The 16,076-nt window shown below is 31.1% G+C and overlaps 1 protein-coding gene across 1 annotated transcript; it reads right to left on the bottom strand.

Moving 5' to 3' along the window:
- Positions 1-973: 973 nt before the first annotated feature.
- Positions 974-15,448, bottom strand: LOC111704919 (neo-calmodulin). Its single transcript, XM_023477306.1, has 10 exons — positions 15,403-15,448; positions 11,821-11,885; positions 9,829-9,868; positions 9,405-9,449; positions 8,351-8,424; positions 7,752-7,812; positions 7,047-7,074; positions 6,855-6,910; positions 6,271-6,345; positions 974-2,341 (listed from the first exon to the last, which is right to left on the bottom strand). The coding sequence occupies exons 1-10, from the start codon at positions 15,439-15,441 to the stop codon at positions 2,273-2,275; spliced, it is 552 nt and encodes a 183-aa protein (XP_023333074.1). The 5' UTR covers positions 15,442-15,448; the 3' UTR covers positions 974-2,272.
- Positions 15,449-16,076: the final 628 nt, after the last annotated feature.

Genomic DNA, 16,076 nt, shown 5'->3' with positions numbered 1-16,076 from the left:
TTGGGCCCTGGAACATCATTTTATAGAAAAGTTTTCATATTAAATTCAGTTTAAAAACGACGATTTTTACCTATTAATGTTTAATTCCCCTATAGCAAATACGCACGTTTAAAGTTATTGAACATCTTTATAAAACAAAGAAATTGGAATGGGGATATGTCCACGGACCACACTGTATTAGTGTGATGTACTGCGTATAATTTGTGAACATTTACATGAATAGTACACTTTAAGCTCCTTTTCAGACTCAAAGGGACTGAACATATTTATACCGAGAGATAGTCTTATTTCCTTTCAATTTTAATCTCTGCTCTATGCATGGAACAATATTGACCCCTGCCTTGTTTATATGCCTGTTTTGGTCTGAAGAATTTGCAAAACAGTTTCCTATTACAAAAAAGATGTAAAATTAAATTCCGTGTAATCAACATGTGATATGTTTAATATATTATGTAATATTGTTGTAAACATGTAAAAAGAAACGGAAAATATAAATATTTCTTTTAAACAAAATCAAAACTTTTGTTTTGATGAGTATTTTGGACTATTTATTGCATTGTATAAATACACTAAAGTGAATGATAATGATGATGCTAAAGCAAGAATTGCAGTACAAAACTAATTAAGTTGTTGCTCAATGAATGAATTCAAGGAAGAGGCTAATGGCAGAATAATTAGATTTATTCAAAAAGATTTCGAAAAAACTATAGTTTAATAATATAATGTGGAAGACGATGCCTGGCCGCGTTAAACAAGTTCCACAAGATTCAACAGAATGAGATAGAACGGATACGGAGCACAGTACTGATAAACATCTACACGTGTGATCTCGATATAAACTATTATTCTGAACCCTCTAGTAATAAGTTATAAGAAATATATACACTGGAAGTTATTTATGCGTTTTCATTAGAGTCTGACTCACGTCCTCTATAATGAAAGAAATGAAAGAAATGAAAGAAATGAAAGAAATGAAAGAAATGAAAGAAATGAAAGAAATGAAAGAAATGAAAGAAATGAAAGAAATGAAAACGAAAACAAACCGCACTCATCTCTAGATATATGTTTATGTGGTTCAGCACCTTCTCTCAAATTATTAATTAATTTGAGCGGCGGCTCAAATATGAGAAGCAGTTCAAACATGGTTGGTTCCACTTGAAATTGTGTTTCGAGATTACAGCCGGCGCTCAATTAAAACAGGTTTTGTCGGATCAGCGATGCAGTTTAAAATCTTTAAATTCTGCCTCTAGTCCCAGAAATCATTAGAATTATGATCAATATAATACTATTTTGATTAGGTATCCCTTCCCTGCATGTTATATTTATAATCATTTTGATTATGTTTATCTAAAACATTAGGAATCAAACATACATAATACATTTGATATGACATTTATTAAGAAATATCAAATTTGCTTCAAAATAAGAAAAAATACAAGTTTTCAAATTAATGATTTTTCAGAAATACAAATAGTTATAATAGTATATAGGAACTGATCACTTTCCAAAAATTTTAATTTTTTAACCCTTATATCTTTGTCACCTTACGGCGTAAAACTTTGATATTTCACACTTGGACCATCAGAAGTGTTGCATAAGGTTGCAGAGATATAGGGATTATCAAGTTATAGTTAGTGGCTAGTGTGCACTTTTCATTTCCTTCACCTTCCAACTTTTTCCTATGAGAGCTCATTTTCACAGAGTTGATCGGCCTGCAAGAAGCATGAAGGTTTTGAAAAACATTATAATTTTATTTAATAGTTTTATCATAAACATATATTTTGTTTTAAAATTTTTTTAGCAAACTTAAAAAATAAAGGTTTTATTACATCGCTTGAAGGGGTTAAAAGAAGAAAATGAAATTACATTGATCCACCTAATCTTGATTATTGTTTACATTGATCCACCTAATCTTGATTATTGTTTACATTTTACTGATAATAATAGTACCCTGGTGTTACACTATTTTGTAATTTAATTCCACTGATTAATTTTTAAACATTATAATCTTTGAAACATTGTTACAATTTCTTCGATATGTTTTAGAAAAAACTGTTCCCTCCGATTTAGTACATTGAAGAGAAACCAAATTACCATGACAAATTACGAACATGTGCCCCCGATTGTCTAATTTTTCAAAGGGTGATTGATGCCTCCGATGGTCTTTATTAGTATGTTCGATAACACTTTTTCCATCATACATTCTCTTTAAAACAAAGATGGCGCCTTCGATATCCAAAATTTGACAAAAATGACGCCTCCGATTTTCTCTTTAAACAAACACAATCCCTCCGACTTTGTTTCTCTTCTCCTTTTGTACAGGTGCAGCAGGAGTTGGTCTCTAAACAAAACATGATGTAACACAACTTGTATACTTTAACAAATCTAAATTTATCAATTAAGCAATTTTAAGCATGGTAATTAAAAACTTACATTTAATTATTCACATAAAATCTTAAAATGAATTAAAGAAGGGTGTCCAGAATTTTTTGAATGTTTTTAAAATCTTTATTTTTCTATCAAAGATCAATAAAAACATTAAAAATGTTGCCGGGGTTTCTAAAATTACAACTTTTAAATCAGGAAGCTGATCTACATAGCCAAATAGCACATCAAATAGCTAGGTTTTTACCTTAAACGTGCTGACTAACTAATCTTTACAGCAAGCCATTAAGCTTAAAGATTCTTACTTAAAACGTGTCAATAACTTATCTTTACAGCACGCCAGTAAGCTAGGTTGTTACCTTAAACGTGCTGACTAACTTATCTTTATAGCACGCCAGTAAGCTAGGTTCTTACTTAAAATGTGTGAATAACTTGTCTTTATAGAACGCCTGTAAGCTAGGTTCTTACTTAAAACGTGCTAAATAACTAATCTTTATAGCACGCCAGAAAGCTAGGATATTTCTAAAAACGTGCTGACTAACTTATCTTTATAGCACGCCAGTAAGCTGGGTTCTTTCTTAAAACGTGCTGACCAACGTATCTTTATAGCACGCCAGTAAGCTAGGTTCTCTCTTTAAACGCGCTGACTAACTTATCTTTATAGCACGCCAGTAAGCTAGGTTCTTTCTTTAAACGTGCTGACTAACTTATCTTTATAGCACGTCAGTAAGCTAGGTTCTTTCTTTAAACGTGCTGACTAACTTATCTTTATAGCACGCCAGTAAGTTGGGTTCTTACTTAAAACGTGATGACTAACTTATCTTTATAGCACGCCAGTAAGCTAGGTTCTTTCTTTAAACGTGCTGACTAACTTATCTTTATAGCACGTCAGTAAGCTAGGTTCTTTCTTTAAACGTGCTGACTAACTTATCTTTATAGCACGCCAGTAAGTTGGGTTCTTACTTAAAACGTGATGACTAACGTATCTTTATAGCACGCCAGTAAGCTAGGTTCTTTCTTTAAACGTGATGGCTAACTTATCTATATAGCGTGCCAGTAAGCTAGGTTCTTTCTTTAAACGTGCTGACTAACTTATCCTAGAAGCAAATGAGGAAACTTGGGTTCTAATAATAATTTGGCTGGAAATTAAGTTTTCACGATAAAAAATTTAAGTATACAAATTAGAACCAAGCTTAGCGCATTCCAGGGGCTTTATTTCACGTGACCAGTATACTGATTTGCCATTTGTGGAAGTTCTGGTCACGTGATACAGTGTGTCCTTTCATCATAAATATACAGGGTATCCTCTCTTCATAAATATACAGGGTATCCTTTCATCATAAATATACAGGGTGTCCTTTCATAATGAATATACAGGATACCCTTTCATCATAGAACCCTGTATATTTGTGTATCTGTATATTACGAAGAAAGGACACCCTGTATACTTATGATAAAAGGACACCGTGTATATTTATTATGAAAGGACACCCTGTTTATTTATGATGAAAGAACACCCTGTATATTCATGCTGAAAGGACACCCTGTTTACTTATGATGAAAGGACACCCTGTATATTCATGCTGAAAGGACACCCTGTATATTTATGATGAAAGGATACCCTGTATATTTATGATGAAAGGACACCCTGTATAATTATGATGAAAGGACACCCTGTATATTTATGATGAAAGGACACCCTGTATATTTATGATGAAAGGACACCCAGTATATTCATGATGAAAGGACACACTGCATATTTATGATGAAAGGAAACCCAGTATATTCATGATGAAAGGACACTCTGTATATCTATGATGAAAGGACACCCTGTATGTTTATGATGAAAGGACACCCTGTATATTTATGAAAGAACACCTTGCATATTTATGATGAAAGGACGCCCTGTATATTTATGATGAAAGGACACCCTGTATATTTATGATGAAAGACCACCCTGTATATTTATGATGAAATGACAGCCTGTATATTTATGATGAAAGGACACCCAGTATATTCTTGATGTAAAGACACCCTGTATATTCATGATGAAAGGACACACTGCATATTTATGATGAAAGGAAACCCAGTATATTCATGATGAAAGGACTCATGTATATCTATGACGAAAGGACACCCTGTATATTTATGATGAAAGGTCACCCAGTATATTCATGATGAAAGGACTCATGTATATCTATGACGAAAGGACACCCTATATATTTACTATGAATGGACACCCTGAATATTTATGATGAAAGGACGCCCTGTATATTCAATATGAAAGGTCACCCTATATATTTACAAGAAAGGACGCCCTGTATATTTATGATGAAAAGACACCCTGAATATTTATGATGAAAGGACGCCCTGTATATTTACAATGAAAGGACACCCTGTATATTTATGATGAAAGGACACCCTGTATACTTATGATGAAAGAACACCCTGTATATTTATGATGAAAGGACACCCAGTAAATTTATGATGAAAGGACACCCTGTATATTTATGATGAAAGGACACTTTGTGTATTCATCATGCAAGGACACCCTGTATTTTTATGATGAAAGGACACCCTGTATATTTATTATGAAAGGACGCCCTGCGTATTTATGATAAAAGGACACCCTGTATATTTATGATTAAAGGACACCCTGTATATTTATGATGAAAGGAACCCTGTTTATTTACAATGAAAGGACATCCTGTATATTTATGATGAAAGGACACCATGTAAATTTATGAAGCAAGGACACCCTGTATATTTATGATGAAAGGTCACCCTGTATATTCATGACGAAACGACACCCTGTATATTTATGATGAAAGGACTGCAGCAGGAATAGAACATCAAAGAAACCAGAAATTTAAATAACAAACTAAATTTGAAACTTCAGAAAACTTTTTATTTAAAAATTGAAAGAGCAATTGAAAATTTGGGAATAATTTAGAAGTCACCCACAAAAAGTCCATTCTTCATAATATTCCAGTTGTAAATAGAATCTAACTTTATTTTTATTCTAACTACACCTTCATTGTTTTTAGTAACTTGTTTTATTCTACCTATACCTTCAGTGTTTTCAGTAACTTGTATTATTCTACCTATACCTTCAGTGTTTTCAGTTACTTGTATTATTCTACCTGTACCTTCATTGTTTCCAGTAACTTGTATTATTCTACCTGTACCTTCATTGTTTTCAGTAACTTGTATTATTCTACCTATAACTTCAGTGTTTTCAGTAACTTGTATTATTCTAACTGTACCTTCATTGTTTTCAGTAACTTATATTATTCTACTTGTACCTTCATTGTTTTCAGTACCTTGTATTATTCTACCTATACCTTCAGTGTTTTCAGTAACTTGTATTATTCTAACTGTACCTTCATTGTTTCCAGTAACTTGTATTATTCTACCTGTACCTTCATTGTTTTCAGTAACTTGTATTATTCTACCTGTAACTTCATTGTTTTCAGTAACTGGTATTATTCTACCTGTACCTTCATTGTTTTCAGTAACTTGTATTATTCTACCTGTACCTTTATTGTTTTCAGCAACTTGTATTATTCTACCTGTACCTTCATTGTTTTCAGTAACTTGTGTTATTTTACCTGTACCTTCATTGTTTTCAGTAACTTGTATTATACTACCTGTACCTTCATTGTTTTCAGTTACTTGTGTTATTCTACCTGTACCTTCATTGTTTTCAGTAACTTGTATTATACTACCTGTACCTTCATTGGTTCAGAAGGTTTTTTGTTTTATTGTCTCTGTACCTTTATTTTTTTCAGTAGTCTTACCTTTGTTTAAAACAACTATTTTTTATTCTTCTTGTAATTATATTTGGTATGTTTTCAGTAGATTATTTTAAATTTCTCCTGGTACCTTAAAGAGCATGGCAACAAACTCGTCGTAGTTTACATGTCCATCCCCGTCCAGATCCGCCTCGTTTATCAACTCCTAGAAGAGAATGTCAACCAAAAGTGTCCTTAAAGTACAATTTAAGAAAACAGTTTCTTAAAGGGATTTCAATTAAAGGTTGTCTAATAGGGAATGTTTACCAGAGGTTTCGATAAACAGATTTTCAACCTATGATTTCTACAATAAAGAAGAATAAGATAGCGTTGTTTAACTAGAAAAAAGGCGTTATATTTGTTATTGTTTACAGGGAAGTTAAGGGAATATTACTTTACCAAGGGTTCCCAAGATTAAATCTATCTGAAAAACATCCAGAAAGCAGCAAAATTGGTCAAGGAAAACCGGGGTTAAGTAAAGTTTTTAATTTCACGAAACTTTACAATTTTATCGTCTTTTGAAATGAAAATGAGCGAATTTTTTCACAAAAAATTCACAGAACGGGGAACGAGTGGCTATTTTACTTATTAGGTATTGTTGGTCAAAATGCGGTAAAATGTATTACTAAATTATCTACATATACTATTCTTATTTTTAATTATGAAGATAATTACCATAGTTTCCTCTTTTGTCAACTTTTCCCCCAAATTCTCCATTACAGCCGTTAAGTCTTAATTAATTAATTATTCAATTAAGGGAGCGTTAATGATTTTCTGCAAGGTCTCTCTGATCAAATATTGTCTTAAAGATAATCATTTATTAATTAACATTTAAAGAATTTAGAAAAAATGAATATAAACATTTACCTGCAACGGTAATGAAACCGTTTCCTTCCTTCATAATATTCGTTCAAATTAAATATTTTAGTAATTTAAACATTAAATTAATAAATGAAAGGTAGACTCAGGGGGAACATTTGAACATATATGTTCCCACCTGAAAATATGACGAAAGAAAAATCTTTTTTTGTTTTTATAATTAAAATGATTGCACCTTTACTTTAAATAATAACATAAGATATGTCTTATTGTATTATTTAAAAAAGAAAGAAGTAATTTAGGAAATTGAATATTATCATTATTATAATGATACATGACAGTGGTTAAATAGTTTTGAATGTATTTTTCCATATTACTTTATTAGATATTATAAAGACTTATAACAGTTTATTTCGTCAAATATCTTTAACTCAATGTTTTTCTTTGAAATCAATTTTATCATAATATGACTGTCATGTGATGTTTTTATTCTTCTCTATGTTATCAAATTATGAAAGAAGACATTGAAAACTTCTGACCAATTGTCATGGGTCACCCTGTAAAATTAATTCAGTAAAAATTTGTATTTGAAACACATATGTATGGATCGAGGCTGTTTTAAGCTTACTAGTATTTCCCATGTTTTTCTTTTGAAATAATTCTTTTTCTGAATTCCCCGCCTAATTAATTCCTGTATCAACTACCAGCCTTTAGAATAAACGTATTGTTTATATTTTGGAGTTGAATGAGTTCCTTGTCGAAGACTCTGAACGCTTCACGTATCTCCTCTTCAACATCAGCATCATGAACCTCTCTGGAGATAGATAGATAGATAGATAGATAGATAGATAGATAGATAGATAGATAGATAGATAGATAGATAGATAGATAGATAGATAGATAGATAGATAGATAGATAGATAGATAGATAGATAGATAGATAGATAGATAGATAGATAGATAGATAGATAGATAGATAGATAGATAGATAGATAGATAGATAGNAGTCAGTTAAACAGGTAGACAGGTAGACAGGTAGACAGGTAGACTGAAAGAAAAGTAGACAGGTAGACAGGTAGACAGGAAGACAGGAAGACAGGTAGACAGGTAGACAGACAAGCAGACAGGTATAAAGGTAGACAAGTAGACAGGTAAACATGTAGAAAGGTAGACCACTAGACAAGAAGACAGGTATAAAGGTAGAAAAGTAGACAGGTAAACATGTAGAAAGGTAGACCACTAGACAAGTAGACAGGTAAATATGTAGAAAGGTAGACCACTAGACAAGTAGACAGGTATAAAGGTAGACAAGTTGACATGTACTATAGGTAGACTGCACTTGACAAAATTACCTTGTCATCAGCCAGAGAAATTCATTAAAGCTGATTACTCCGTTTCCATCCTGATCCACCTCACTTATCAGCTCCTAAACAGACAAAATCAACAACTAATTAAAAAACCAGCTCCTAATTAAAAAGATCAGCTCCTAATTAAAAAAATTCGCTCCTAAATCAAAGTAATAAGCTCCTAAATGAAATTAATAAGCTACTCAATCAAATTAATAAGCTTCTTAACCAAAATAATAAGCTCCTAAACCAAAATAATCAGATCCAAAACGAAAATAATCAGGTCCTAAACCAAAATAATCAACTCCAAAACGAAAATAATCAGCGCTTAAAAAAATCCTCTTCTTAAATGAAATATTCAGCTCGTAAACCAAAATAATAAGCCCCCCCCCCCCTAAACAAAAAGCAAACAAAAAACATGCTAACTTCCCTAAATATTCAGCTTCTACACTAAAAATATCGTGATATTCCTTCAGAGTTTAAGGAAATATGAATTAAAAATTCGATATTTTCTTTCAGGAAACACAAAAAACCAACAGAGAAAATTTGATTAAAGCTCCAAAAGTTGTGTCTGAGTCCCAAGCTTTAAAAGTTTTGTAGGATTCTCAATTTCTAAAATTTTAATTTTAAAAGTTGCGTAGGATTCTTAAATTCTAAAAGTTGTGTAGGATTATTGAATTCTACAAGTTTTGTAGGATTCTTGAATTCTAAAAGATATGTAGGATTCTTGATATTTAAAAGTTATGTAGGATTCTTGAATTCTAAAAGTTGTGTAGGATTCTTGAATTCTAAAAGTTGTGTAGGATTCTTGAATTCTAAAAGTTGTGTAGGATTCTTGAATTCTAAAAGTTGTGTAGGATTCTTGAATTCTAAAAGTTGTGTAGGATTCTTGAATTCTAAAAGTTGTGTAGGATTCTTGAATTCTAAAAGTTGTTTAGGATTCTTGAATTCTAAAAGTTGTGGAGGATTCTTGATATCTAAAAGTTGTGTAGGATTCTTGAATTCTAAAAGTTGTGTAGGATTCTTGAGTTCTAAAAGTTGTGAAGGATTCTTGAATTACCTGAACCTCTAGCTCTGTAGGGTTCCATCCAAACGTTCTCATCACCTGCATCCAAAACATTTTTTTTTTAAAAGCTGTTTGAACTTTTGTTTGCTTTGATGTATTTGATTTTTTTTGCCAAATTGATTTAGGTTGTTTAGAGATTTGATATTTTGCAATCACAAGACTGTTTGATTAAAATGCATATTTAATCATTTAATTCTTAGCTTAACTGATTATTTTTCTATTTTAATGATTTTTTAACTTGTTTTTGATCATTATATATTTATTCTGTTATTCTTATTTGCTAATTTGTGTGTACTGTTATCTCTGAATATCTAAAATATTAGTAGAATTTAAAGTAAAAGTAATCTAAAAAATGGTCTCAAAAAGGAATAATCTTTTGTTAATAATATTGTTAATTAATTTTAAATAGTATTGTTTCCTGTCCAAGTTCTGCTGAAGTTATATCACCACCCCCATCTCTAAAGATATTTGTATTAAACTGAGTCCGAGTTTAAAGAGTTAACCCGCGTCACTGAACCACTACAAACTGGTTCCAATTGAGCACCGGCTCAAAATTGAGACGCAGCTCAAATTTTTCAAATTCGGCCTTTAATAGCTATGGTTATATTTTCTATTTTTAGTTGAACACAAGTCTGGACATTTACTCACTCCTCTTTCTTGTAAAAGCTTCAAACTAGTTCCTTGTCTGCAAACGAAATTTCAAGTGACCCTCCACTGAATTTCAAGTGACCCTCCACTGAATTTCAAGTGACCCTTCCCTGAATTTCAAGTGACCCTCCACTGAATTTCAAGTGACCCTCCACTGAATTTCAAGTGGCCTTTAGCTGGAATAGCATGACCTATCACATTCATAACGATACGCTTTAAAGCTTTGTCTGTTTAAGTATCAATTAGATATTATTGATGGTTCGTCTACAAAAGTGACTGGCTTCAGAAACAATGAAAAAATTATCAGAATTAACCAATTTCAAGCTAGAAATTAAAATCAAGATTAAGGTTTCAAGGGTACCGTAGTGAATCGGGTATGCTCCGTTTTTCGTTTGCTTTTTTAATGGAGGGTCATTTCAAATTACACGAGATGAAAAATCTCTATATCTCGAGTCGTGTCCGAATATTCATCCATTTACAAATAAAGGTTTTATCCTGTTAATCAAACTTTGCACGCTCCTTTTGAAACTAGAAGAAACAATCAAGTTGTAAATCTAGAATTTGTCCAGAGCTACAATAAAGTGAGTTGGTAAGACCTAAAGCCGAGGCAATTCATGCACTTTAAAGTCAGGACGATTTTAAAGTATGATGCAGAACTTTCCTATTTTTGGATCTCTAAAGGGATGATATTGTTTCTCAAGAAGCATGACAGGAGAAGGCGACTTGATGGTATTCTTGGGATATTTTAAATAATTTACATTCGTAAACAAAATTTAAAAAGTAAAATTTTAAAGTAATGATATTCTTGGAATTTCCAAAATATGGTCTGCCTTTCTTGTGCTTTCAACATTATTGGATCGAGATATTAAAAATTTTATTCAGATTTTGACAATTTTTATTGTTTTTGATTTTAATACAATTGAATTCTGTACAAAATCCTTAATATCTACGGTAATATTGAAAGCACAAAAAAGGCAGACCACATTTTAAAAATCCGAGGAATACGAGAACTTTGTGGTGGGAGTGAGTATGCAGTGTTGTGGAAAACTTCTTTCTGATTCATTTGAGACATATTACACTTTTTTAAAGATCTGTAAATCCTGAGTTTGAGAGCAAATTCGACGTTCAAAACTCCTACTTTTGAGAAATATGTTCCTAACCATCTAATTAGATTACTGTATATTTTTTACTTTATTTTTCGTCGTCGTTATTTAATAATTAAAAAAACTAATTCTGAAAACGTATCCACCCCCAAAGTAGGAGTTTTGAACGTCGAATTTACGCTCAAACTCAAGATTTACAGATCTTTACAAAGTTTAATATGTCTCAAATGAATCCGAAAGAAGTTTTCCACAACACTCAGGTCAATACTTAGGTCAACTACAGGGTGTCCCAGAAAACATGGTAATTCAGTGACGAATTGTATATCGTCTTTTCTATGAATTAACATTGTAATACCAAATTACAAAGCCATAATATTATTATGTCTGCTAGAGTTTATTTTATGAAAAGGGTAAAAGACTGTAAAGAATTCAAAGAATTTTTTGAAAAGACGATATCTAATTTGTCACTGAATTTCCATGCTTTTTGGGACACCCTGTACCTTACAAAGCCGGTCACTCCCTTTAAAAGACTTATACACATTCAGTCGGCAACCTTATTTCACATAAGGTTGCCGACTGAAAATCTCAAACAAATTGAAAGATAGAAGACGACTTTCAAATCGTCTTGCTTCTGTTATGTTTCGTGGGACACCCTGTACCTGTCGAAGAATGAAAATATCTCCTTGAACTCATCCAGTTTATCCTGACTCATCCCATCCATTATCTTTAAATATCACAAACATCAAGTTTATCCTGACTCATCCCATCCATTATCTTTAAATATCACAAACATCTGGACATTTACCAGGGAGTAAGGAATAAAAGGGAGATATAACTGACGCGGTTCGCCCTACCATATGATTATGCATGCTTTGCAGACGGTACTTCATTTGTATAAGAAATATTTGGATGTACAATTACCGCGTATACAATAACCTATTCTGAATATTTCTTATACAAATGGAGTACCTTCTGCAAAGCATGTATAATCATATGGTAGGGCGAACCGCGTCAGTTGTATCTCCCTTTTATTCCTTACTCCCTGACATTTACCCCGCTAGACATTTTAAAAGAGAAATTAAATTAAATAACTCTTTCTTTTCCGACTGTTTATTTCAAGATAGTTGACGATATTTTCCGACTGTTTATTTCAAGATAGTTGACGATATTTTCCGACTGTTTATTTCAAGATAGTTGACGATATTTCTGCTCGAAACCTTTAAAGGGAGTGGCTGGCTTATAGAGACGTGGTAATTGAGATTAGAATACAGTGTTTTAGAGACCAATGAGACGTATTTACGCTCTTATTTAAAATTTATACATCGTAAAAGCATCTGATTTGTATCATATCTATAATACTGCATTCTTAGCTCTGCTAACATGTCACATCTCCCTTTAGAATTTATTTGAGATTTTTTTAGAAATTAAACTTAAATTTTATTTTCCCCACAGTTCTAAATATTTTATAAAATATCAAAAATAAATTATAGTTTGATACTTTTTTGTCAATAAAAGATTTTAGATAAATTTTTTTTTTTATTCTCATAATTTTACGTAGTTTTCAGTTGTTTCACTCGGAATTAAATTCATTTGAAAACTGGTTATTTTAAAGTGAGGAAATAGGAAAATTCATAGAAGTAAACTATATATTCTAAAAAGCATGTATTTCAATTACAATGCAAAAGAAAACGAACAAATAATGTTTTTTTTTGCTCGTTTTTCCATTTTTTCTTGGGGTAACTTTCGCATAGTTCCACAAAAGCAAACTTTTACAGAATAATAGTTTTGAAATGTTAGAACCTTAACAAATTTGCGTGGTTCCTTTTTTAGAATAATACATAAAATGAATAAAAATTAATAAATATAAGGGTTGGATTAACAAATCAAGCTATTAAGACAGCCACACAAAAATTATGATGGAAACGGGCAGCGCAGGCTACTTCTTATAGTATTATTTTAAATCGAATATTAACCTTATAAAGGGGGATGTTTAATCAAACTCCGTAATTATCAACAATAATAATAATATAATATTGTAAATATAATAATTTTACCAATTTACCAATAATTCTAATTTCCTCGTAATCATCAATAATTATTTTATATAGATAAAAATCGATAAATCTCTTCTAACAAATACACATATCTTAATCTATATATAAATTTGGCTTGTCTATCTGTTTGTTTGTTTGTATCCAATAAACGTCAAAACGGCTGAACCGATCGGGCCCAAATTTTTTGTGGGACATCACGTGACCACAGGGAAGGTTTATGAATGATCAAAATTTCAAATATTTGTCTCCATTAAAATTCGATCTTTATTAAATTTTTGAAAATTTTGAAAATCCACGCAATTTTTTGTGAAAATCCGCGAAATATTTTTGTTTTGTTTTACGATGTACACAAAGAGAACATGTTCACAATTAATTTAGAAGATGGGCGCGAAGCGCCCTCTAAGGCTAGTATACTTAAATTCTACCTTTGGCAGTTCTTTAATAAACGTGATACTGCAAGAAATAAAACTTGTTTTTTCATCAGGAATTTTTGAATGAAATGTCTTGAATTACATTATTTGTCTCCATCTCTTAGTTTGAGAAATTTAGATACAGTGATGAGTTCTATAAATTGGAGCAGAAAATTAATATCAGATCAATATTTAACTGAATTCAGTCTAATAAAGCCCGAAGATACAACGAAAACCAGAAAATAGTTGAATTCTCATTGTTATGAAATATATGGCTTAGGATTTATTTATCTTCAGCTGCGACTATTAAAAAAAAAGTTCTGATATTTTTTAGAAACATATCAGTTGAAAAATGTCGGATTGCTACCAAATTTTAAATCGTGCCAAAGACAGAGTTCCAGTTCGCTGTAAAGTATCTAAATCCAAATTGAAAATACAAGCTACAAACTTTATTTTAAATCTAATTTTCTTAATCCTTACAATTGTATTATTGTAAACCATAAGCTCCAAACCTTACCCCATTGTAATGTCGTCTTTGACCAAATTATTCTCTGCTGTCCAAACCCAACGTTTTCTCCGGGATTGCCGGCAAATAAAACAACTCGAAAAGTGAGACACGTGTTTAATACAGTAAATGCTTAAAATCCGTAATTTCGTAGTAAAACAACAAAGTTTTGTAACCAAACGGATATTTATTTCAGAAGTTTAAATGCATAGAGAATAGAATATATATTAGCGGGGAATTTAAAAAATCTCTCGGTCTAAATTTTTTCAGTCCCTTTCAGCCTGAAAGGGAGTTCAAAGTGTACAAATCATGTTAATGTTTACAAATTATATGCAGTAGAGTACATTAATACAGTATGTTCCCTAGACTATTCATTTCAATTTCGAATTTTTTAAACTGTTAAATAAACTTTATAATGAATTAGGTGAATAAAAAACATAATTTGATTTATAGTTATAACGGAAAATCATCGTTTGTGAAGTGGAAGGCATAGAGTCTATACGAAATGATCATTGGTAAATTATGAAACCAGCCTATTTCATAATTTGGTTTTCTTTAAAATGATATTCCAGGGCCCAAAAGGTTATATAGCATAAATATGTGAAGTACACCTGCAGTATGGAAACAGTACAACAAAATGGCCGTTTTACACTTTTTTCTTGTAAATTCCTCTCTAATATATATTCTATTCTCTATGGTTAAATGTTGTTTTATTCTTAGTATCCAGATTTACCCCAATATCCGCAATTTGTAGGCATATTTATAATATAAAACACTGTTAACATTTTGATATTCAATCGATCCATATCAATGCATTTTTGTTAACCGTACTTATTTACAAGATTGAAAACTACGTTTATTCTCTATTATGGATTTGTGGTGAATTTGAGAAGACCTCTTGGAAACTTGAAAACTTGAAAACTTGAAATCTTGGAAACTTGGAAACTTGAAAACTTGAAAACTTAGAAACTTGAAAACTTGAAAACTTGAAAACTTAGAAACTTGAAAACTTGAAAACTTGAAAACTTGAAAACTTGAAAACTTGGAAACTTGAAAACTTGAAAACTTGAAAACTTGAAAACTTGAAAACTTGAAAACTTGAAAACTTGAAAACTTGAAAACTTGAAAACTTGAAAACTTGAAAACTTGAAAACTTGAAAACTTGAAAACTTGAAAACTTGAAAACTTGAAAACTTGAAAACTTGAAAACTTGAAAACTTGAAAACTTGAAAACNCCCCCCCCCTTCTTTAACTCAACAGTTATTTACTTACGTTTTTAAGATCTATTTCCTCTGGTACAAAATCGGCCATATTCAAGACCTCTGAAAACAAGAATAAACCGTCAATATACTTCCAAATTCAGACATTAAACACAATTCAAATCAAGAATTTGAAGTTTGTGTATTATATGAATTTTATTTATATCCATAATCGACATTCATCAGTGTGATACATCATGTACATATATACAAAATGTTTTTGTATAAAATGTTTTTGAATAAAATGTTTTTGAATAAAATGTTAAATTGATCAGATACACAAGATTGCTAATGCTTAATTGTCATCTTCCAACTGCATAAATACTTTACTATACTTCTTTATAAAAATCTATATTTTGACCATGTTTAAACTTTGCTTTGATTGTATAATACAAGTTTAATGAGATTTTCTTTGTAACTCAAAACACAATACAACTTTTCTTTTTCTTCTTTAATTTGTTTCCTCAAAAACATTTTTATTTTCTCCTAGGCCCAGATGAAATTAAATTCAAAGGAATCCAGAAAATTGAAAATTTTGGAATTCTTTTTAATTTTAAATAATAGAATAGAATTTAAAGGAATTCTTTCTTCTATAATCTGTTTTATCTTCTTGAGATATGTTGTCGATAATCCTAAGATTAGGAGTGAATACATATGTGATTAAGCTGCCAAAAGGCCCTAAAATGA

The sequence above is a fragment of the Eurytemora carolleeae genome, unplaced genomic scaffold (assembly GCF_000591075.1).
Source record: "Eurytemora carolleeae unplaced genomic scaffold, Eaff_2.0 scaffold376, whole genome shotgun sequence".
In the NCBI taxonomy this organism is placed as follows: Eukaryota; Metazoa; Arthropoda; class Copepoda; order Calanoida; family Temoridae; genus Eurytemora; species Eurytemora carolleeae.
This window is presented reverse-complemented; position numbering and strand designations above follow the sequence as displayed.

What these genes read in the sequence shown, in the direction of transcription:
- LOC111704919 (XM_023477306.1), bottom strand. Translation starts at nt 15,441, where the DNA reads ATGGCCGATTTTGTACCAGAGGAAATAGATCTTAAAAAC. An exon ending in AGGAAATAGATCTTAAAAAC is followed by an intron (nt 11,886 to 15,402) that starts GTAAGTAAATAA and finishes TGATATTTAAAG; the next exon opens with ATAATGGATGGGATGAGTCA. An exon ending in TTTCTCTGGCTGATGACAAG is followed by an intron (nt 7,813 to 8,350) that starts GTAATTTTGTCA and finishes ATCTATCTCCAG; the next exon opens with AGAGGTTCATGATGCTGATG.